General features: G+C 55.2%; 4 protein-coding genes across 5 annotated transcripts in view; 3 read left to right on the forward strand and 1 right to left on the reverse strand.

Annotated features, from left to right (window-relative positions):
- The first annotated feature begins 3,965 nt into the window (after nt 1-3,965).
- On the forward strand, nt 3,966-9,147 carry DCTN3 (dynactin subunit 3). Its single transcript, XM_005530403.2, is given in 7 exon segments — nt 3,966-4,064; nt 4,184-4,268; nt 5,164-5,250; nt 6,165-6,248; nt 7,483-7,541; nt 8,293-8,352; nt 8,777-9,147. Coding segments are annotated over 7 exon segments (564 nt in total). The 3' UTR covers nt 8,867-9,147.
- A 750-nt stretch (nt 9,148-9,897) lies between these two features.
- On the forward strand, nt 9,898-12,201 carry RPP25L (ribonuclease P/MRP subunit p25 like). Of its 2 annotated transcripts, none has more exons than XM_014259130.2 (2): nt 9,898-9,963; nt 10,859-12,201. In XM_014259130.2, the coding sequence occupies exon 2, from the start codon at nt 10,868-10,870 to the stop codon at nt 11,414-11,416; it is 549 nt and encodes a 182-aa protein (XP_014114605.1). In that variant the 5' UTR covers nt 9,898-9,963; nt 10,859-10,867; the 3' UTR covers nt 11,417-12,201. The 2 variants fall into 2 exon arrangements, with proteins under 2 accessions (XP_014114605.1, XP_014114606.1); XM_014259131.2 differs by lacking the exon at nt 9,898-9,963 and adding an exon at nt 9,974-10,103.
- A 3,530-nt stretch (nt 12,202-15,731) lies between these two features.
- Nucleotides 15,732-17,473, forward strand: ENHO (energy homeostasis associated). The gene has a single exon (XM_014259133.2). The coding sequence runs from the start codon at nt 16,029-16,031 to the stop codon at nt 16,212-16,214; it is 186 nt and encodes a 61-aa protein (XP_014114608.1). The 5' UTR covers nt 15,732-16,028; the 3' UTR covers nt 16,215-17,473.
- A 1,020-nt stretch (nt 17,474-18,493) lies between these two features.
- Nucleotides 18,494-23,717, reverse strand: part of DNAI1 (dynein axonemal intermediate chain 1) — a 143,185-nt gene continuing 137,961 nt past the window's right edge. The window contains exon 20 of the mRNA XM_088054323.1: nt 18,494-18,760. Coding sequence (XP_087910449.1) covers nt 18,656-18,760 — 105 coding nt within the window. The 3' untranslated portion in view covers nt 18,494-18,655. The remainder of the gene's footprint in view (nt 18,761-23,717) is intronic.

Consider the following 23,717-nt stretch of genomic DNA (forward strand, 5'->3'; position numbering starts at 1 on the left):
CTGGGGTTGGGGGTTAATGTCGGGGTGGGGCTTATTGGTGGGGGGAGGGGAGGGTTGCCAAGCAGAGTCTCCCCACTGCCAAAGATTGCCTGGGTGCCAGGGTCCCCAGACGGGTGACAGGGAGACAGCGGCACTCCGAACTACCTCGTTGGGGCTGGGCAGGCGCCTCCTCCACTCGTGTGTGCCCCAGGGTGCCAAAGCAGGTGAGCGTGGAGCGACGCTCACCTCTACCTCAGCGCGGGCGGCTCGGCGGCGCCAGCCTGTTCCCTGCACTCCCACTGCAGCCGCGCGACTCCGTGTATCTATTAAAGGAATCAAATTCAACCAGACTGGTGCTGAGGGTGGTGTATAGGGCATGGTGCCACCCTCCGAGCTCCAGGGACCAGTTTGGAGGTGCAGGACACCCCCACAGCCTTGTGATACCCTGGGGTAACACCTGTAGTGCCTGAAGTTTCACAGCCCACTTCATGCTTGCCTCCAGCTCAATTTCTGGGAGCTCTGAGTTGCAAATAGATGCCCTACACCCACCAGAGCTTTCAGACATGGGCTGGATCCAACAGGGCACCAACTCCAGCTGTGCCAGCCAGGCTGTGGGGTTTGCCCCCATGAGCTCCCAGTAGCAGCTCACCCATGGGTGGGGATCCCATTAGGCTGCTCTGTGCCAGGAAAGGAAACATGATGCTGGAACTGCTGAGACCATGTCTGTGGGGCTGTGAGGTTGCACCTGGCAAGATGCCAGTAGTGCTGCACTAGCCTGGTACCTGAGCAGTGCCCACAGGGGACACAGGTGACCATGGTTGAGCTGGGAGGCACACACGTATGTGGGTGGTCACTTGTGCTGCCTTGTATAAATTCAGTGGCGTGCACACTCAGACTGTTACACTCATGCTCACACATGGACTTCCACACCATCCACCTGTATATTTGAAGAGGCACAGGGGACTCCCGCGGAGACACACACTCTGGCCAGAGGCAACCACGAAAACAGGTCCCTGGCACCCAAGGGAACAGAAACGCCTGTTTGAGAGTCTGTCTCTGAGGCCAGACTCAGGCCTCCTGGGTCATCCTGGACACCCTGAGCTTCCCGGGGACAGCCACAGTTCCTCAGGTACAGCCCCAACCCAGCCCCTGGAGGACAGCCCCCAGTCCCTCGGGGACAGCCACAACCCAGACTCCTGCCGACATCCCGGCGCGGATTCCCAGGGCAAGGGGACACCCCCAGCCCGGACCCCCGAGCCCACCCCGGGAGCGCTGTTGCTGTCCAGGGTGCTGCAGCAATGCTGCCCACCCCGGACCCAGCCTAGAGATACGGGGATGTCACTCTGGAAACGTGTTGAGGGCACGAGGGTGACACAGAACCCCTGCAGAGGACCGGAGGTCTGGCGGGTCCATCCCTGTGGTCTGGCCACCGGGGATGGGAGAAGGTTCCTGAACAAGGAGTGTGCATATATGTGTGTGCTTGGGGGGGGGGGGGGGGGGTGTTTGTGAGGGTACCAAACAGAGCTGGAGTGGGATTGATGCAGCCTTAATTGGGGTCTTGTGTCCCTTTGCACTGCTGTGAAGCTCTGGCCACAGCTCATCGAGCACCGCAGCCCCAGGGAGCCAGCAGGGCACATGTGGACCTGCGTCCCCACTCATTACCAGGCTCAGAGGGTGGTGTGTGTTTCCATGCTCCCTGGGGAGCTTGGGGACACAGCTGCTGTCACCTGAGTAACCAGCCGTGATTGATGCCTGCTTCCCCATGTCCTGCAGGGACTGTAATTGAGCAGGAGAGAGAAGGTGGAGGATGAGGGGACAATCCAGCCCAGCCAACAGAGCGCTGGATCCAGCTTCAGCACTGGGCTGGGGGCAATTGGTTGAATCGGTGTGCCCCTTCAGGCTCCAGGGATGGGGATGTGGTCAGAGGCCTGCTCTTATTCCCAAGGAGCAGGGAACAGACTCCGTGTGCTGGGCTCTGGACAATCAGTGCTGTAGCTGCAGCTCTGTTCCAAGTCTTGCAAACTGGATGGGACTCTAAAGGGTGGATGAGGACAGTCCCAAATCCCCCCAGGACTTGAGGGGACTGCCTGAGTTTCTCACCTCAGGGTACTGGGTGGTCTGGGACCCTCTAGTACAGGCATTTGTGTGTTTGGGGTGTTGCCCATCGTGCTGCGCCCAGGCCACAGTAGAGCTGGTACCCTCTAAGTACCAACCATTGCTGAGTGCACAGCCCCTGGCTGTGCCCCCTGTAGCCCCCAGCCCCTTCTGCAGCCCCCAGGCACTTCTGCTAATGAAGCCATTTCTATTTGTCGCCTTTGTGGAACAAAGCTCAGCTCTTCCCCTCTGAAGATCCCAGTTATCGATCCCAGGGAAGAAAAGGCAGCGCATACAGAGCCTCAACCTTCTCCTGCTGCCTGAGTGCTCTGCAAAACTCCTGCAGGTGATTTGGGGGAGCACAGAGGCTGCAGGGAGCATAAGGGAGCACCCCACAGCTCCCTCCTGCATCCTGGTAGGCCTGTACAATGTTCAGGAGAAACGTACCCATAAGGACAATTTTTCAGGGTACAGTGGATTTAGCTTCCAGCAAAGGGCAATGAGAGGTTCCCCAAAGCCATCCAGCTCACATTACCAGAGATGTTAGCAAAGTACCTGTATTAGCAGATAGTTTTTATCTAAAAGAGTGGCCTGAAACCTTGACTTGGTATTCCCCGGTACCTGGGCTATGGCAGAGCCATACCCAGGCCCATGTTCTTCCTGGCACTGCTGAAGTCATTTGTACATGTGCCTGCCTGAGCCCTGGGATACAGAGACTAACATCAGAAGGTGCTTTGAAAATTCACAGAATCATCAGGGCTGGAAGGGACCCCTGGGGATCACCCACTACAACCCCCGTGCCAAGGCAGGGTCACCTGGAGCAGATGACACAGGAACACATCCAGGTGGGGTTGGAATGTCTCCAGAGAGAGAGAGAGACTCTACAACCTCCCTAGGTAGCTGTTCCAGTGCTCTGCCACCCTCAGCATAAAGAAGCCCTTCTTTCTGTTTTAGCTTATGGCCATTGCTTCTCCCTGTAACAGGGAACCACTGAAAAGTTTTGCACCCCCTCTGACACTTGCCTTTGAGATATTTTGCATTAATGATTTAAATTTTGAATTTGATTTTGAATTAATATATTGCGTTAATGAGATCCCCTCTCAATCTTTTCTCCAGACTGAACAGGCCCAGCTCCTGCAGTCTCTCCTCAGAGGAGAGATGCTCCAGACCCTAGATCATCTTTGTGGCCTCTTCTGGATCCTCTCCAGTAGCTCCTTGTTTTTCTTATGCTGAGGAGCCCAGAAGGGGACACAGCACTCACCAGGGCTGAATAGAGGGGCAGGATCACCTCCCTTGGCCTGCTGCTCTTCCTGATGCACCCTAGGACACTTCTTGCTCTGCAGATGGGAAACTCTCTGGACTTTTCCTGTGGCAGATGCTGCTACTAAGAATTCATTTCATCCCGGTCAGAAATCCATGCAATTGTGAGTGCCAGCTGAAGGCAACGGCATGGCTGGGGTTGGCTGCACCATTCATTAGTGCTTCTCTTCTCTGTGAGTGTCACCTGCGGCAGTCGATAAGAGAAAGGTGAACGCGGGCAGACAGAGGCCTGGGGAAAAGCCGGAGGCAGCCTCCCGGATTTCAAAGGGCCTGCATCCACACGGATCGCTATATCAATTCCTTTTAATACATCCGAGCGCCTCTTTCCTGGAGGACAATGCCGGAATGAAGCGGCCATCGACTGCCCTCCCAGGCGGCGGGAGGGCTGTACGCCTCCCTCTGCAGTGCAAATCGCCATCGGCCGCCCAGCATCCTCCGAGAGGGGCTGCGCTCCGCCAGACGCGGCCTCCCCTCCCGTCTCCATGGCAACCGCGGTCCTTAGCAACGCGCCGCCATGGCAACCGCCGGGGCGCGCCGGAACTGAGGCGCGGCCACTTCCGCCCGGCACGAAGATGGCGGCGGGCGCTGTGGAGCTGCGGCGGCTGCAGTGGCGGCTGGAGGAGCTGGAGCAGCGCGTCGGCCTCGGCGGCGGGGGCTGCGGGCCGCGATAGGTGCTGGGGGGGAGCTGCAAAGAGCGGCCGGTCGCCGTTTGGTGCGGCCCGGCGGGGTCTGGGATGCCGCGGCCCGGAGTGGCCTGACAGCCCCGTGTCCTCCCTCTGTGCCTCTGCAGGTGGCGGACGAACTGGTGAAGGTGCAGGTGGCGCTGAACAATATCGCCGGCAAGAGGGAGAGGATCAAAATCCTGTTTAAGAAAAGTGAGCGGTTCTTGCGGAAGGAGTGGGTTCGCGGAGGGCGGGAGCGGGGAGCTCTCAGCCGTTTCGCTGCTGTAAACAAAAGTATCTTCCCCGCACCTGTGTACTTGGGGACCTTACATCAGTTTATTTGGCACAGAAATAAGTAACTGAGCTAGGTTTTTGTGCTCGCGATCCATCAGCTCAGCAGTCGGGGGTGGGAAACAGGCGGCTGCAGCCTGTTATTTGCTCAATTTCCATCTACCCGTGTTAGTGCCAGGATTTGCACTGCCTGAAATGCAGCCCCTGAAGGCTCTTGGAGCATGAAGTCATGAAATGAATTCCTGTTCACTTGGACTTCCTGGCCATGCTGAAGTAGCTCTGCCCTCTGTGTGTGGTGGGAGCAATGAGCTTCACACTCCGTGGGCAGATCTGGGGAGCTGCATCCAAACTGGGGGGTACTTTGTCCTGCAAAGCTGACTGTTGGCCAGGTTTTGCTGTGTATTGTCACAGGAGGGGCAGGGAGGGTCGTTGTGTCCAGGTCTGCAGTAGCTGCTCAGTATAAAAGCATAAGCTGTGTATTTGTGGGTGATTTTAAGGACCTGGATGGGGATCTGTTGGCTGGTTTTGTCCTGAGCGTAGGAGGAAGCAGATTTCACTCACCTTTGATAATTGTTATTCAGACAAAAATCAAGATTTCCAGTTGTCCCTAATGCAGTGGTTTCCTGGCTTGAGCCATTTGTCAGTTCTTGGTCACAGAGCTCCAAAGTGAAATAGAAATTAATTAATCTGGGGAACAAAATATGAAAGTAAGCAGTGTTTGCAAAGTAATCTGGTACATAGTGGGAGGGGAAGCTGCTCTTGTGAATGCCATAACATGTACCCTGCTTTTTTTCTCCAAACCTGTTTATCCCTCCAGTTGAAGATGTAATCAAATACCTTGACCCCCAGTACATTGACAGGATGGCTGTTCCAGATGCTATGAAGCTGCAGTTCATCTTGGCAGGTATGGCATGAAACCAGAGAGATACAGGAGGCTTTTGTAACACTGCAGAAAACAGTGTCCTTTACCAAAGATGGACCGGGATGGATTTCTTTTCTTCATTTGTAAAGACATGGCACAGCATGCCCTGTGGAGGTATCAGAGAGATGGTTTGTACAAGGATGTCTGTCACCCTCGGGGCTCCCTCATGCGCAGCCACGCTGCAGTTTTATCAGCTCTGATCTCTCCCATATTGATCGTTCACTTTAGCCCTGAATTAATCAAAGGCTGGTAAGAAAAGCTGGAGCTAGAAGGGTTTCCTCACCCCACTTCCAGTATTCTCTAGGCTGTGACAAAAATAGAAGGCATTTGGGTGTGTTTCAACACCCCCTAGCCTTGTCCTCTTTTGACCCAAGGAATTTGATCAATTTGTGATGGTATAATCTGTGAATGGAATTTCATAGAATTGTGTAATGTTAAGGGGGTGGAAGGGACCTTAAGGACCATCCAGTCCCAACCCACCCTGCCATAGACAGGGGCACCTTCCCAACTATCCCAGGTTGCTCAGACCCCCATGTAGCCTGGCCTTGAACACTGCCAGGGGTGGAGCATCCACAGCCTCCTGGGCAACCTGTGCCAGTGTCTCACGACCCCCACAGTAAAGAATTTCTTCCTAATACCCAGCCTAAATTTTCCCTCTTTCAATCTGTATGCATTATTCCTTGTCCTGTCTTTAGAACTTGGTGGAGATTCTCTTGCATGAAATTGGTGTGAATCAAGACCCAGGGATGAGCAGCACAAAAGTGTAAATAAAATCATGAACAAGCCTCCTACTGTAAAGACAGATCAGGTGGAAAAATTACCACTATTTGTGAAAAGTCAAAGCAGTGTTTTGTGTTTACTGATACTGCTTCTTGTCCCCTCCCTGCCATAACCAGAGGAACAGGCTATTCCTGCTCGTGCAGCCCTTCTGGAGCAGGTGAAGACCCTCCAGCCCATCTTGGACAGCACCAGTATCCAAGGTATGCATTCTTCTGAAAGCTGGAGCTGCAAATGCCACCTGATAAGCTGTGACCTGTCCTGCTTTCTCTCTTTTCTCTTGAGCCTGAGACTAGAGAAGAGGACAGCTTAGTGGTGTGAGAGTAAACTGAGTACAAACTTGGTCTGCTCCTGCCTCATGCTGCTCTATCCTCCCTTGCAAGGTCAAGGAGGTGATAGAGTGGCTTGTGAAGCAGGCTAGAGACAGGAGTGTGGCAGAGAGGGTGGAGCCTGGCAGGTTGTCCTGGTTTAGGGAAAATTTGGGAGAAAACCTCTGGATGGCGTCCCTCCAGAAAACAAATTTAAGTGGCCCCTCCCCCAATTGGTATGAGAAAGATTTCCATGGAGAAAAGTGGAAAAAACTGTTTTTTTTAACAAGCAAAGTATCTACAAGCATAAAAAAATGAATAATATTAAGCAATGAAACTTCTCACTGTTGGAAGAGATGGCAAATCCAGAAAGTCCTTGTCGTGGGGTGTAGCTCAGCTCGCTCAGGTTCTTATCAGTCCCTCCAGCACTGGAAAGTGCCAATGCCCAGGCCTTGGTGGGCCACAGGTGTGAGCTCCCGGGGTTTTCAGTCCACAGCAGGTTTGAATAGATCCAAGGAAAAAGGAAAAAAACAGTCCAGGGAACTTCACTGCCTCAGCTAGCTAAGGCTAACTAAAAGCAAAAGAGAGCTCCGTCCTGCTGTCTGTCCGTGCTGCAGACAGCACAGCCCAAAAGCAGGATATGGGGAATGAGGGCTCTTCCTTAACACAAACTGCAGCTGCTCCTTCCCCCTCTTCACTCTCAGAGCCAGTCTGAAAGGTGCAGAACTTAATATGTAACATAAACAGAACAGACCACTGGGGATACAAGCATCATAAAGTCACTCCAGGACGCAGGTCATTCCTTCCTGTGAGCTTTTTTATATCCAGAACATCTCTGTTCCTGGCATAGACAGAGATACCTTTCCTGCTATGCAGGTTTTTTACTCTGAGTTCTTGAGTAGCCCTCACTGTGGGCATCCCTGAACTCATGCTGTATGCAGTTAAGTTAGGTAGTTAAGTAGGTTTTTTAAATCCTATATATGAGTTTTACCTGTAGTGTGGGACGCTTGCACCCAGTTGAGTGGAGTTCTGCCATGCTGTGCTCATGGAGGAGGACTGGGCTTTACTTTGGGAACTGTTCCCATGTGCTGTAGAACAACCCAATCTGATTTCTCCTTTGTGTTTCCAGCGGTTCCTGACCATGCAGCCAAACTGCAGCGACTCTCACAGATCCACATACAGCAGCAGGTAGTGTGAATGTTCCCATCAGTATTGACTGGAAGGGCATAGGAACCTTTTGCCAGTGGCTGCACTGGCACCCCTGTATTTGTGATTGCTTGAATTGCTCATTTATGGCAGAATCAGAATATGCATACCACACTCTTAAAGAAGTTTAGGTACTCCAAGGGAGAAAAGGGGAGAGAATTTCTCTCAATTGAGTCCAAGTTGGAAATTTGCCTACCATAAGCCTGCTCAAAACCGCTTTCTGTGACTCGTAGTAGGTGGCAGTGGGTTTAACCATCTTGAATTCCCCCTTTTACTGAGACACTGAGGTGAAGAATTGCCTTCCTCCAGTGTCTTAACTCTCTGGAACATTGTTGACACTGCCACCTTGTCCCTTCACCCTTTCCCTCTGTGTATCCCTTTCCCTCCCTGTATGAGCGCTTCCAGAGCTGGCTGTGAATAGCCTGGGCAGTTCCTAATGGTCTCTTTCAGCATTTTGCTGTGAGTTTCTGTCCTGGGGCAAGCAAAGCCTGGATAATGAGGAAAGGCAGGCAGAAGTGCAAGCCTGGGAGTTTTGGTGCTTCATGGGATCAGTGTTTGTGACTTTTCTCTTGATTGTGGAAACCTGTCCAGCTGCAGTGAGCATCCACAGCCACGGCCTGAGCACTGATCTCAGTGCTGGCCTTGGATAAGTTTTCCTGCAGTGCTGTCAGGTACAGGGAAAGGAGAGATGTTCTTATTTACTACTCATGCACTATGGCTCTTCTCTTCGCAGGAGAAACGTCATGATCTCACTGACAGTGTCAAGACACTCCTTGAGGATTATAACAAAATGGTATCCTTGGAACTTCGGGCCTGGGACAGCTGAAATGACCCCTTTCCCCGTGGCTGATCCTGCTGGATCTCCAACCCTGGGTTTAACACCCTTTCTGATGTGGTGGCACTTGTGTCCCTATCCTGGCTGTGTAGGATCCCAGTGCCAAGGCACATCCCAAAACCACAGTGGGTAGGGAAGTTGTTTAGAAAGCCCTTGTATGGTGGTGGTTCGTGGTGTTCACAAGTGCCACCCAGACTCCTGTGGGTGTTTGGTGCTGTGCAGTGGCTCAGCCGCTGGGTGGATTAAATCCATGTAGGCTTTCAACAGCCTGCTGCCCCGGGCCTCTCCCAAGGAATCAGGATTGTAATGGTGCTATCAGGATGCTCTGACCTGGGTTTCTCCTCGCAGTTGCCACATTACTTTCCTTAAGTGTCATATCCAGACCCTGCTTCTGTCCAAGCAGTTTGTGCAGTGGAATGAAGTCCTGTCACGTCTGGAAGCAGCCAAGCAAGCGAAACCTGTGGCAGAGTGATGGCAGAGCTGGGAGCACAGCATGCCCAGGGCCCCTGTGGCACAGCTTGCATCCCGCTGGTCCCAGCTCCTTCCCGCTTGGGGCGAACATGTTGGAGTGACATGGCAGGATCTTGGGGACACTGCACAGAGCCGTGCCAGCCCCCAGTCAAAGCTACACTGCTCCTTAATCTGCCACTCTTTGGAAATCTTGCACTTCTTTAAAATGCATCTCAGTTTTAATGTATTTTAAAACCCCTTTCTGTGCTCTCTGTGGATCATAGTAAAGTCCTGGAATGCTAATTGGGTTGTCTGTCTATCCCTGGTGCAAGGACTGCTCCTGGCACAGATTTGAGATTTTTCCCCAGGTAGTGATTTCTTGGCAGCTTCCAGGAGATGGTCAGTGGTTCCTTTGAGCCTTGGGCCAAGGGCAGGTGGATTCCTTCCAGCCCCACACTCTTCCTGTTCGTGTGAATTGCCTGTGCCCAGGGGAATCTGGTCTCATGGAACTTTCTGCCTTGTGGTTCTCCCATCTCTGTGCTGAGAGAAGGCAGCAGCTTTTGTCTTTATCCTGCCTCTGCTTTCCTGAGGGTGCTGCAAGCCAAAGCCCATGCTGGCTCTTTCCAGAGAGGGCACAAGCCATGTCTTGCCTGGTTTCCAAGGCCATGTTTGTAGCAAGGGTCTCAAACCCTTCAGGTTGGTGAGACGTGGCAGAATCCCCAGAGGAAGTCCAGAAGAGCTTGCCGGTCCCTGTATCAACAACCTTGATCAACAACCTTGTTGGTTGTCAAACCCCAGTGGGGCTGCAAGCCTGCGGAAACCCCTGCTCCCTCCAGCTCCTGGGGAGCTCACGCAGGCCCTTCGGTGGGCGCGCACGGGTCCCCGTGTCTGCCTGTGCCCGGTGCCGGGGGCCGCTGGATGGGCCGGCGGGAGCGGGGACTGCCCCGGGGCTGGGCGGTGGGCGGGACCAGGGGATCGCCCCGCCCATTCCCCCGTGCACCCAACCAGGGGATTGATGGGCGTGCTTCCGGTATCGAGCCCCGCCCAGCCCTCTCGCGCTTGCGCGCGCCTGGCGTCGGCCGCCATCTTGTGTGGGAGGGCGCGCTGAGGCGGCCGCAGGTGAGCGAGGGTTCCGCACGTCCCACCGGGACATCCCTGACTCCCTCCCCGGCATTCCCGCATCCCACCGCGGCGGTCCGGCTCCTCTCGGACCGCGGCCCGGGCCCCCAGGCACCGTTGGCAGCGGCTGCCGTGTCCGGGTGAGGGCCTCTTGTGTTCCCAGGGTTCGGAGCGGGAGCTCCGCGCTGCCGTGTCCCTGAGGAGGATGGGGTGCAGGGTACAGGGTCTGGGTGCAACGGGACTCAGGAGCCTGCGGTTAACAAAGTATTGCGACCTTCAGCACCTTGGGCTTTGAGGTGACAAAGGAGTGCCCTGCACAGGGCCAAGCAGACTGAGGTCAGGATGGTACCTGCCTTGGCAGAGACGGCGGCTGTGAGATCTGGCCTTTCTGTCTTTCCCTCGAGGAAACCTTTTATCATTCCTGCAACCCCCTACCTTGCCATCACCCTTGTGACATGTAGTGTTTTGCCCTCAGCTGGGTTGACCGGGTTCCTAAGAGCCTGTTTCTGTAACACGAGGTGCTGCATGTAAACTGTGGCTGAATGCATGTTCTGGTGCAGATGAGGCCAGCGTCCTCCAAGTTCTGTTCTCAGTCACCCCAGCTCACTTGTTTGTCTTCTCTTGAGATACAGTCACCCTGCTTATGCCCACAATAGTAATGCTGTTTTTTTCACAGCCTGCCTGCAAAGGCTCAGGCTGCCCTGTGGTATCATTCATACTGTAGGTATGTCCTTACAGGGACTGGGCTAATCTTTTGGTTATGCCTTTCCAGGATTCCCAACCTTGATAGTTCAGAGTGGCCTTCAGAGGAAAAGTTGTAGCTAACTGTGATGGGAATTTCTTTGTGCAGCAATTACAGTGGGCTGCATGTTCATGGGTCCATTTTTCTTTTCAGCACTGCAGAATGGAGAACTATAAGAAGACCAAAATTGTGGAGAAACCTTGTCCTCTTCCTTTCACTGACCTGCCTGCTGATATTATTGAAATGAAGGTGAAGGATGGGAGCAAAATTAGGAATCTGATGGGCTATGCTATGAGCAAGATGGAGCAGGACTCAGTGAGGCAGATTCTTTTCACTGGCTCGGGCAAGGCTGTCAGCAAGACCATCACCTGTGTGGAAATCATGAAACGAAGGCTCAAGGAGCTGCACCAGATCACCAAAGTGCTCTTCAAACAGATTGAAGAAATCTGGGAGCCCATTGTGCCTGAGGCAGGCCTCGATGCCTTGACAGTGAAGAGAAACATTCCTGCCATATGTGTCCTACTGAGCAAAGATGTCCTGGATCCTCAGGAGCCGGGGTACCAGGCTCCAGGATCTTTTGATGCCTTCTGGACTGAGACACTGAAAGCGGAATCACAGGGCCAGATGAAGAGGAAGCAGGGTGGAGGCCGGGGAGCTGGCAGCACAGGGAAGCACCCTCGCTCCACCGGGGGAATGCCGGGGGGGCCTTGAGGCAGCAGCTCTGCGTGTGGTTCAGGGGAGCTGCAGAAACCAGCCTGGGGCTGTGGCTGCACAGCTGCTGCTGAACACGGGGGCTCACAGAAGTGTGAGGGGAGGGCAGGAGGAGTGGACTGTTATAACTGGGTGTGATTGTAGCTGTCTGAAAATGTGTTTTGACAAGTTCCCTTGCCAGAGGCTGCCAGGCTGTACTCCTTAGGGGTTTGTGGAAGACAGAAATTGCCTCTGCTTGAGCAAGAACTGTTGGTGTGCTGTCAGTGAGCCCCAGCAAAGGCCTGCTAGCCTAGCAAGGTTTCAGGTGCCCAGGGGTGCAGCAGCTCAGGCAGTGGGACAGACACGTGCCTGTGTGCCAGGTGCAGGTTGCTCTGACCAATACAAAGGAGAGACAGGACCTCCTGATGTGAAATTGCCAGACAGGTGCCAGCATTGCCCAGGCTCACGAGCGGACAAGGCACAGGGCTGGGTCAGCCATTTCTGTGCCTGAAGAGTCCTGCTGAGCCTGTCAGGGGGGTTGAATGTAGGACTGCCAGAATACAGCTCTGTCTGGCATCATGTGCACGTAGCTCCCTTTGGCTCGGTGGAGTTGGTGGTCATGGCTCTCTCTCCAAACAGGCAGCAGTCAACTCATGTTGTAACCAGCCTGAAATCCTGTGGCTCTGTGGCTGTCCTGGAGTGGTGGTAATGGGAAGCTCCAAGGGATCCTGTTCTTTCCGCTTTATGCTCCTTGATAATGCACAAAGATGGCTTTAAAATAAAGGTGTAACCATGTAACTTGGAAATTTGTCATGTCTTCCTCATCCCACTGGAGGTCACCCTGCAAGCATTGATGGTTGGGCTGTGGCTATTGCTGAAGCTCTGCTCCTCCAGCCCTCCTGCTGCTCTGTTTTTTCCTCTCGTGACTGTAAATGGATCCTGATCCAATGGGAGGTTAATATCCAAATACTAACCTCCTTTCACATCCAAAATAGATCAAAGTTCTGGGCTTTTTCTGTGAAGCTTTTTGCTAATTTTTTTTCCCCTCTTTTAAGCTGGCTGGGACTACAGCCTCAAAAGACAGGCTCATCCTGAACTCTGCTGAGTGAGGCAAAGGGTGGATCATCTTTTCTTGTGCAGTAGTTTCCCTCCTGGAGCAGGTCCGGTAAGTAATTCTGGGCTGGAGAGAAGGGCTGTACCTGTGACAGGCTGAGCTCTTGCCTGAATGACCCCTGCTCACATGGAGTCCTGAGCAGTCCAGGAGCTCTTCCTGCTCTTCCCATGTCACTGCTTGTGTAGTGAGCTCCAGCTGGACCCAGCACTCTGCACTGTCAGTTAAAGGGTGACAGTACAAGCGTTGAAAGAGATTTTACCTAAGTGAGGGGGAGCAGGAGAGGTGCAGTGTTACCTGTGCAAACAGACAAGACTCCAGCAGCCTGCGTGGCGCACAGACACCTGCCTCGCATCCAAACGAGCACCCAGTGGAGCCAGGATTGTGCCAGGCTTACACACCTCCTCCTCCTCTTCTGGAGGTCTCACTGCTGCCTGCCCCACTGCCTGGAGGTAGTCAGCGGAATGCTTGGACCTGTCCACTGTGCCAGCAGATGTGAGTCCTGGGAATGGGGCAGAGTTAATCTGTTCTATCGTTGTGCTGTTCCCAGCTGCTGCTCCCTTATATCTGAGGAGGAGACTGCTTTTCCCGACTAATTAGCAGATTAGCCATAAATGCCAAGGAAGATGCTTGAGTGTCTGATCAGATGGCTTCTGACATTTCAACTGGCAATGTGTCTGTGTTTACTCAAAACACCCTCTTAGCAGAGAGCCGAGAGCCAGATCCTCAGGCAGCCTGTGTAACCCTCCCTCATGGCCGTGGCACGTTTAAAGCTGCCTCATCAAAGCTGCAAAGTTATTATTTATTTCTGTTTCATTGGAAGTTATCCTCAGCTGACTTGGTGTCTGTCCCTTCAGGACTGAGCTTTACCTGACCATCACACCTGTGGGTTCAGGTCAGCTGAGAGATGTCCCAGCTCCCTTACAGCTCTGCCCTTCACCCATCCTTCATCCGGCTGTCTCTTCTCCCATGAAGACACACCATGTGGGGATGCCTGGCTGCCACACACCCTGGTGAGACTGCTGTGCACCTGTCTCACCAGGCATATGTGGGGCCTGGATGTGGTTTTTCAGAGCAATTGCAGGTGCAGATCACTGTCGGTCTCCAGGAAACACCCTGAGGGCCCCTCCAGCCCCTCCTCCTGTCTCCTAGCCATCTCCTTTGGGTGCCACATCTGTGTCCTTTAGTGGGTGCACCCACCTTTGTGGTGACGCCCCACACGAGGGCTTCTCTGGCTCCAGTGTCCATATGGAAGCTGGCAGCTGTGCCCGGGTTCAGGCTGTGAACCCTGTTCCTCAGTTTCCCCACCGACAGGACAGGGAGAAGTCGGTTGTGCTGGTGAGGCTGATCTTGCTCACATTCCCAGGTACTGATTTTCCTTAGACGTCCTGTTCCCTCCTCTCCCTGGGTTATCATGGGCTCTAAGCATGAGCTCTAAGCTCTCTCTGTCTGCCTGTACCTCTTGTGGCCCGGGAAGGACCCCAGCCCAGCCCTGGCAAGTCCATCCTCAGCATGCTTAAGCCGCGATGTGTGTAGGACCAAGTGCACGTGTGTTCGTGTGTGTGCAGGGCAGGCAGCAGCAGGGAGAGCCAGCCGCTGGCCCCCTGGCAGAGCAGGGCAAGCAGCTCACGGAGTGTCTGCACCAGGCACAGCAGGACCCGGGCAGGGCTGTGCCAGCAGCGGCGCAAGAGCAGCACCGGGGCCGGTACGGGCAGCACCAAGGGCACTACCGGTGACAGTACCCGTGACGGTACTGGGGACAGTACGGGGGCAGTAGCGCGGCCGCACTGGGCCCCGTACCGGGGGCAGTACCGGGGGTAGTACAGGGGCAGTACTGTGACAGTACCGGGGCAGTACCGGGGCAGTTCCACTGGCAGTACCGCTGACAGTACCGTGACAGTACCGTGACGGTACCGCAAGCAGTACCGCTGGCAGTACCGCTGGCAGTACAGCTGACAGTACCTGGGCAGTACCACAGGCAGTACCGGGGCAGCACCGTTGGCAGTACCTGGGCAGTACCGGGGCAGTACCGCTGACAGTACCGTGACGGTACCGCAAGCAGTACCGCTGGCAGTTCCGCTGACAGTACCTGGGTAGTACCACAGGCAGTACCGGGGCAGCACCGTGACAGTACCCCGGCTGTACCGCGGCAGTACCGCTGGTAGTACCACTGGCAGTACCGCTGGCAGTACCGGGACAATACCGGGTCGCGACCCGGGCCGGGCCGACAGAGCGCGCGCTGCCCGGCGTTTGTCCCCCCGCCGCTCACGTGGGAGCCGGGCGAGGGGGCGTGTCCCGAGCGGGACGTTCGGCCAATGATAGGCGTCGGGCGGAGGAGGTGACCAATGGCAGTGCAGGGGCGGGCCTCCAGCAGGGCCCGCCCCCGATGCCGGCGGGAGGGCGCGGGCGGCGCGCGGGGTTGCGGCACCCACGGGCGGCCGCGGCGGGACCGCGCCGGCTCCGCGCGCTCCGCGGAGCCGCCGTGGGGCCGCTCCGCGCCGGGCTCCCGAGCCGCCAACCCGCCCCGAGCGGGGCTCCGGCCCCGGCAGCGCTGCCCGCCCCCCCGCCCGCCTCGAGGTCGCGGCGGGGCCCGGGGGGGAGCGGAGGCGGGTGGGTAACGCCGGGGCCCCGGGGCGGGCCGCGGCGGGAGGGCGGAGTTGGTGGGACCTGTTGCTGTCCGGTTCCGGGGGCTCCGTGGTTGTCCCTCCGCGGCGGGCGGGGGGTCAAAGGACCCGGGGAGCGCCGCAGCCGGGGCTCTGCCCGACCTCTGTAAAGCACAACGGGGGCTGCCCTGTCCCCCCCGCCGCTGCCCCCGACCCTGGCCCCGGCCCCGTTCTGGATGCGGGACCTCGCAGCGGCGTCCCGCCGGCAGGAAAAGGAGTTGGAGGATGGAGAGGGGATCGGATCGGGGCCATGGCTGTCCGGAGTCACCCGGGAGTGCACGGGCGGGAGCGTTTGGGCCGGGATGAGGCGGTGGGTCTCCCACTGGGGACACCTCCAGCCTGGTGGTCCACGCAGGGGATGAAGGGCAGAGCCAGGGCTGGAAAGGGGTGCTGGAAATGTCCCCCAAACAGCACCTAACCTGGGAGCCGCTGCAGCCTTCCAACTCCAGCGGAGCCCCGTGGGTCCTGGGGTCGCTGTCCCCTGGCACCCCCAGAGCCCACCCTGAGGGGCTCGCACAGCCTGTCCCTTCATGCCCACGGTGACTTTCTCTCTTCTAGGTGCTGGAGGGAGAACAGTGATCCTTGTGTCCTCACTGCCGTGCTGGAGGAGGGGAAGCCGAGGGAAAGCTTCCCTGTGGTGTGGTGCAGCCCGGGACACAGCTGTGAGCAGCCGAACTGACAGGGTGACACTGTCCTGCTGCCGGCCTGGCCCCATCCCCATCCCACCGCCAGCACCATGGCTGTCCCCTTTGGCCCCGGCCAATGCTAGCAGGTGGAGGCTGCACGCTCGATCACTGCCCTGGCATCCCAAGGGTGAAACCGGGCTGTGGGCCCCGCTGATTCCTGCGGGACGGTGGCCATGGGGGCTGCTCTCTCCACTGGAGCGATAGTGGCAATTTCTTTTAACTGTGTCATCGCATTGCTCATCCTCATCCTCTTCCTCATCCTCTGCAAAGCCTGCAGGACCCCCTCATGTCCCAAGAAGACCCCAGCTTCTGATGTGGATGAGTCAAGGAATGAAGAGAAGTACTTGCTGCAGCCCTGATCTGCCTGGGGACTGGGGTATCCGGCTGTGCCGAAGGAGTTGTGCCAGACTGGATGCCTATGCTGCGACTCGAGTGCTGGATCAGGCATGAAAGCTGAGGGGACACCCAACTGCTTGCAGGGGCTGTGACAGGGGGTGCAGTCCTATGCCTTTGTGGTTTTGGTGTGTGAAGTTCCTGCAAGTGCCCACAGTGTTGATGGGGATAGAGAGGCAGCTGATGGCGATATGCTACAGGGACAGTCATGCTTGTCCCAGCGGCCAGTGAGCACAGCAGGAGCTCTGCTTTCAAGTGCACCCCTTGTTTTTGAAGAGCTTGTGGGCTCTTCTCTGGTGTTCAGGGCCTGTGACAATGGCAACAAGGTCACAAATCTGAGCAAAGCTGGTTGGGGCCCTGGAGAGGGGAGGCAGCAAGGCTGGCACAAGTGCTTCTTCCCCAAAAGGCTGGCTGCTCCATGGCAGGGTGTGCCCAGGGGAACCTGAGCAGCCCCAGCCCTGCTGGCAGAGCAGGGTGTTACCTGTCCAGATGTTTGGGGGTGGCACTGGGTGCCGCATGCCCTCAGCCTCAGGTGGGCATTTGGCAGATGTTTGCCCAAGCAGCAGGTTTAATGAGGCACGAGAGGGCCTGCATGGCCTGCCTGATCATCCCCGGCCTGTGTGCCAGTCCCTTCCAGCATTAGCACCAACGCTGCTAGGCAAATGACCCTCCTCCTCCTCCTCGCTGGGTGCGTGTCCCTGCCCTCCCCCCATCTGCTCCCAGCCGAGGCCAGCCAGTGGTACCTGCCCTGCCTGTGAGCAGTAGAGCTGCCCTTGCAGGCATCCCCGATCCCGCTGAGAGCAGCCTGGTGTGGCTTTTTCCTGGGGAGATGGAAGACATGGGGAGATGAGGGTGCCTGGACAAATAGCTTTGAAGGTTCTTTGACCCTGCCTGTTCCCTGGGGATCACAGTGGCTCTGTGGGGAGGGATGCTGTCATCTGGCTTGCCTGCAAGCCTGGCAGCTGTATCCCCCACCCTGCCAGTGAGTGCTGTGGGTTTTGGAGGGCTCTGCCTTGCCTTTCCTAGAGCCGAGCAATAGCCACAGTCACCACTGGCATAGCCACTGCAATAAGGGGACAGAAGGGTGGGGTGGGAGGGATGCCAGTCAGGGTTCGTGCACAGGCTTGGCCAGGCCTGGCAGAGCCTGCGGCTCCTCCCTGTGTCAGGTGTAGCAAACATCCCTTTGCAGCCTTGTTTTTACTAGACTAATAAACAGATTGTAGGACCCCCGTTGTGTCTCTGAGCTCTACCGAGTGCCTGGAAAAATTCGGGGGGAGGTGGCACGTCCTGCCATCCTGCAGGGCTGAGGAGTGGCTGCCGCGGGGCTGGGGGCCAATTTCTTTGGAGGACTGTGGGTGGTTTACTCAGGAATGGAGATAAGAAAGGGCTCGTGTCCACATCCATCTGTGGCTTTTAAATGCTGGGTCGAATGAAACCTGACTGGATGTTTCCTGCCTGCCTGCCTGGCCTGGGGGCATGTGGGAGTTAGCAGGGAGCATTCCCCAACCTCTGTGCCAGAGGCACGGGAGGGTTTCCAAGCTGTGGCCTTACTTTACAAGGATGCTTGTGGGAGACAGGCCAGCTGAGCATATGGGGGACACCTGCCACCACACCTGTCTGGTGGCTTTGGTGCCCAGGCCTGGGAGCTGTGCACAAAGATCTGGTGCTGCTCATCAGCATGCTGTGAGGCCACTGCTGCTCCTGCTGCCACCGCAGCCACGTAGCAGCTAATCCTCTGCTGCACACAGAGTGGTGGAAGGCTCTGAAAACCCCGCTGCCCAGCAGTTCCCAACAGGCACCAACTGGTCAGAGGCACCCCAGCCCCACGCTGAGGCCCCTGGGGAGAGGGGAGCTGTGAGCCTCCCACAGCTGCTGACTGGCAGCTGCTGCCATGTGCTGTCTGGAAGGTCTCTCTCCCACAGTCCTGGGCCACCAGACCAGGTTTCCAGGCACCCTCTGCCTTGGGCTGCCACCACAAAATCTAGATGTGGCATTCCATTTGACTTGCACAAATACCTGGGGGGACTATGGCTCAGAGCTCAATCTCTCTGGCCACCACTCACACAGTGGGACTGGCTGCCATGAAGCTGCAGCCCTGAGGTTTTCCTAGGCCCCCTCCAGCCCTCCATAGGGCTCTCATCTGGTGCAAGCCTACTCAAGGATTGGGAAAGCCAAGGGCCATGTGGCTCTGGAGGGCCAAGTGTGGTGAGATTTGCCTAACCCAGACGTGACTGCACACCACAGCTCACCCAACACCTCTGTTTATTTGTCCAGGCACAGAGGCAAAGTGTTCCTTCTGTGCAAAAAGTGGGCAGCAGGGGTCCCGTGGCTTGCATGCCAAGCAGCCACCAATCAAAGCTGAGCTTGTTTGGCCAGAGGCTGCCCACAGAGTCATCATTCCCCCCTCTCACTTCTCTTTCTTGCTCCCTGGCTCTCTCACCAGACTAAGCAGCTTCTCCAGCTTTGCCATTTCCTCCTCGGGACTTATCTTCACCTCCTGGCCTTTCTTCTGCTGCAAAGAGACCAAGCAGGATAGAACTGTGAGCAGGGAGGAAAGCAGGGGTGAGGAGGGGTCCAACACAGGGAGGGCTGCTGGAGTGCTGTGTCTGAGATCTCACCCTTCACTGGAGGCTGATCCACAGTGGGATGCACCTGCCCATCCTCATATTTCAAGCCCAAGGTACCATTAGATGCGTGAAAGCTCCTATGACCTGGGGAAGGACACTAATAAAGTGTTTGGATGGGAATGGGAGTGGATCTGTTGATCCACAGTGACTCAAAGCCTCTTCTGCCTCTCTCTTCCTAGACCTTAGCCCTGTGGGACTGTACCACCCTCTAAGCTACGCCCCCAAGCTGTAGGTAGGTGCCAGGTATGCAAGATTGCTAGGGCAATGACACTGGTGCAGATGTCCAGACCTCTCGAAAACAGCCCCACCATGCCCACCCCATGCAGGTGCTCCTGGGCAGAGGCAGCCACAGGAGCAGGGATCATCCCTTTTGCACCCAAATGGCGTTCCCCAGGAGGACAGCACCCTAACCTGGTGGGGAGAAGTGAGTCAGGTCTCCCAGGTGTGCTGTTAACTCCTCAGTGAGGCTCTCCTGTGCCTGGACACACTTCTGTGCCAGCCCAGATGCACACCCCAGCACGGGCAAGGAGGACAAGCACTTCCTACAGTCCCAACCATCCCAAGGGCTCCCTACCTGAGTGCTAAAGCAAACTACCAGCATCTTGAGAAAAAAAGCACAAGGGAAAGAACCAGCCCAGTTCAGCCCTTGCTTGTTTCGGAGCAGCAGGAGCTTTCCAGGCCTGGCAGAGGATGATGTCCCTGCTGAAGGCACAAGTTCCACTCATTGTTTTGGGCAGAGCATGTTTCTGCTGTGCTGTGGGCTGCAACATTGCTCTCAACAGAGTTCTGGTACTTTGGGAAAGTGATTAATTTGGCTTAGGCTCTCCAGGTTCACATCAAGTAAGACACAGCTGCAGCAGAGGAATTTTCCAAGCTACACTGAGCCCACCAAGCCCTCCTGCAGCTGAGGATTGAGGATACTCCTGAAGTACACCATGGGATTTCTCTAAAAGAGCATCCCCACAGCCACCACTTCCATTGTGAAGTGTTGCCTTTCAATCACAGATTTGCCCTTTGCCAGCCTGCTGGATCTTGCCTTGCCTTTGGAGGTGTTATACCCCTGCTTTGGGGCTGGGGAGCTCCTCTGTGTGCAGCATGGCTCTGGGCACCCCAGAAAGCAGCTGCCAAGCACAGGCAAGCAGGAGGACTGGCACAGTCTTGCAGGTGGGCTCAGGAGAGGTGGCAGCAGGCCTCCAACACTGCAGCAGAGCAAAGGGAAAGGAACATCCCTGACCAGGCTTGGAGGCAGCCTGCAGGAAGTTGCTGTACTGGCTCTTCTGGGCATCCCCAAAGCACAGCCTCTGCTCTCCGTGCTCTCAAAAGGCCAGAGGAGCAGCACTCAGCATCGGAGGAAGGAGACTGCCAGCGTTCCTCTCTCCCCACTTAGAACAGATCAATTCTCCTCCCGCTGAATCAGCCCCGCTAATGGCCACGGGTGCAGCAATTACAAACACACACCTTCCCTTCGGCGCTGAAGAAATGCCAGTGCACAACACGGGGAAAGTTGTTAGCCGGCACAGATCGCACTCTGTTTCTCTAGCAAACATGGCATTGCTAAGTGATGAAAACGTGCAAAGAAGTCCCCGGGGAATCCCCGTGTGCTCCCTCCTCCCAGCCCAACACAACCTCGATGGAACAGAGGTTTCCCAAGCTGCCGGAGGACACTGCTGAGATGAAAGCAGACCTGGGGCAAGGATGAGGACTGGGATAGCTGGAGACCCCTCTGCTCCCAAGAAGAGAGCTCCACTGCTGTTCTGAGCACTGGGATGAGCCCAGGTTGTTTTATTTACTGAGTCCATTGGCTGCATGCTCGGACAGTGTTGGTTTGTATTAATGCCAACAGGTGAGCAGTGCCCTTCGTGGCTCTGGCCCGGGCACTGCAAGTGATGTTTGTAATAATGGCCCACAGCAGAGCATCTCTCTGAGAGCCTTGGGATAAACACAGCTGCTTGAGGTATTTCAGGACTTAGCTATTTCTGCAGAAAAGCTGCTTTGCTGTTTGACAGCATTCAAACCCCTCCCTTTGTCACTGTGTGTCACATACAGCACCACACAAAGGTCCTCAGACAGGCAAAAGAGGCGTCTGCTTTGCTCATATGGGGAGAGAAGATGCTGAAGCCACCTTCCACCAATCCATCGCCATCCCAAGCCCTTTGATCTCTCCTATGGTAGGGTCAGGGAGAATCCCTGACTGATGTCCTGCAGGCCCGTGGGAACTATGTCTAAGCCTTGCTGAATTCACCATTCTCAGGCAAGGCTCAGCTCCTGATCACTAAACTGTCCCTAAAACTTTGACTTTCACACTGTCTCAGCTCCTTTGGTGCTTCTGAGCACGCTGCAACAAAGCCACACGCAAGCCTGTAATGAGCCATAACTGAACCAGAGCCCTAATTTAACGCCACATAACCAAGCAAGCAAGATGACACAGGGAATGAAGATTATAATGTCCTTTCGGGGGCACTGGAATGGAAAGTTTCCCTTTATTCTGTCATCTGCTTCTCCCGGGGCACTTGTGCTTGTGAGCTGGCTAGGCCACTGATGGCACCAGCACAGCACTGTGGGATCTGCTTGGATGCACATGGCAGCTTCCTAAAAATCCAGGGGCTTTGGCTGTATCAGACCTCTGAGAAGCAGTCCTTGGAGCAGAGCTATTGCAATGTCCCAGGGCGCACATGAGGCGGGGAAGTGTCACTTCCACATGCAGCTGCCAAAAGGCTCTGCCTCCAGCAGATGCCACAGCCAGGTGTGGAGAGGGCACTTGTGGGGCTCCGCCACCATGTGCATAGCTGAGCCTGTCCTCCACCTACATCCCTGCTCACACCACACCACATTCATAGGGCTCACCAGGAGCTGAGAGTGAGTCAAGGCAGAACATCTTCCCCATGAAGCTGTTAGATGCAGAGCTGAGATTACATGGGACGTCTGTCCCTGAGGAGCTCATGGAATGGGTATTGGAGCTGCTCAGAGCAGCATTTGCATCGACTTTATTGTTAACTGCTTCAAACTGGAGAGCAAAATGTTCCTGTTGAAATAGGGATGAGGGACATGGCAGAAAAGCTCATGGCAGGGCCAGAAAAGGTGCTCTGCAGGGATGGACTCTACCCTGCTTACAGAATGTGACCTCAGGGAGGAGAGATGGAGAAGAGACTTCCTCTTTGTGTCAGTGTTGCTGTGTTTGTTGCCAGGTTTCGCACAGTCCTTATGCTCCCTATACCTCATGTCTATGGTCTTCCCTGGCTCATCAAGGAGCAAAACAGAGGCAAGGAGCTCAGGCTTAGAGGCAGTGTGCAGGACCCTTGATGGTCCTCTCAGCCCCAGGCTGAGTACTGGCACTGGAAGTGCAGCAGGAGGTGGGAGATGACTGAGGTGAAGCCTCAGGGGGAAGGGTGGAGTGAGGACTAGGACAAAGAAGATTAGGATGAGGACTGGCTGCTTGCAGATCCCTTGACCCTTGAGAACCTCAGCCCCACCCATCCCCATGCTGGCACATGCTGAACTCTGCATTCAGGTTATGGGATTTATTTAAACTGGAGTCTTGGCTAATGCCTTCATTCCCTAGTTGAACAGCATACTGCTGAGTTAATAAAACTCTCCCATAAAAGCCATGATGCTGACACTTTTCAGCTTCCATGTCTTTTTCCCATTGGTGGAATAATCATAAAACATCTGCTCTGAAGTTTCGATTAAATAAGGCCAAACATGTTTATGTTTTAAAGCAGCAAGGAAGTCAACCACGCTGATATGAATATAGTCAGGAAAGTTCCCACAACTTCCTTGGGAGCAGAGGTGACCCTTTACCCTGCTGAGCCTTGGCCAAGGGGCACAGGCCTGTCTCTGCACTGCTGTTGTCATGACACTGATGTCATTCCTTACACAATGGGAATTCTGGATACAGTCATGCTGGAACAGGATCTAGACATTTTAAAAAGCAACCCAGTGACCTAAGAACTGGCTTTCCTTGCACAAGGGTTTCTTTTATAGAGTCATTTTGAAGGGGGTGAGAAGCTTCAAGAAGATACCTGAAACTGCTTATTCTTATTATCCTCCGTGGGAAGGGGCACACAACTTGCCAGCTATTCAGAAGTTTATTTCTTTGACAGAAGACCTTTTCTTGTTCCTTCTGCTCAGGTTAAGGTGCCAGCTCCAGGGTAAGGGCTCCTCCATTATCAAAACACACTAGTGACTGGTCTGGTGAACTCAATGAATGAGAGCAAAGATGAAGCTTCCCTGGAGCATTTCTGTTGGGAAGATCAAGGAAGGCTAAACTTCATGAACACAGAAAAATTTTCCTCATCATCTCTCTGGGTCACTAACCAAACATTAATAGGAATATTAACAGGAATATGATATGAGCTGCAACCCTGAAGCCTCCCAGATCTACCTCATCATGGCCCTATTGCAATCCAGTGCTGTCATATGAAGCTGGAGTTATGCTGAGCTGGGGATGATGTCTGTGCCAGGATGACTTCTTGGCTCTCAAGAAGTCCCTTTACATGCAACAGCAACATGCTTTTCAAGCACAGAAAGCCTTGAGGCACACTCAGAGCTTGATCCAACAGCACTGCTCCTGGCCCATGGAAGGATTAGCTTACAGACTGGAGATAAGTATTCAGGCTTATTCCGCTACTGCTTGGAAATAAATGACACAATAAACTTTTTTTGCAGGGAATGAAGCCAGCAGAAAAGCCCAGGGGATGGTTGGGTCATTCAGGTGGCAGCAGCCACCCAGGATCATTGGCCTCAAGGATGCTCTTACCTCCCACTTCAGGTACAACCTGTGCAATTCAGGGCAAGCACTCCCACCTTGCTCAAGCTCACATCCTGACTCAAAGACCTTGCCTG

Source organism: Pseudopodoces humilis, chromosome 4 (assembly GCF_049639895.1).
Source record: "Pseudopodoces humilis isolate 2021_Gansu_Grassland_sample_001 chromosome 4, ASM4963989v1, whole genome shotgun sequence".
Taxonomy (NCBI): Eukaryota; Metazoa; Chordata; class Aves; order Passeriformes; family Paridae; genus Pseudopodoces; species Pseudopodoces humilis.

What these genes read in the sequence shown, in the direction of transcription:
- RPP25L (XM_014259130.2), top strand. Translation starts at nt 10,868, where the DNA reads ATGGAGAACTATAAGAAGACCAAAATTGTGGAGAAACCTTGTCCTCTT.
- ENHO (XM_014259133.2), top strand. Translation starts at nt 16,029, where the DNA reads ATGGGGGCTGCTCTCTCCACTGGAGCGATAGTGGCAATTTCTTTTAAC.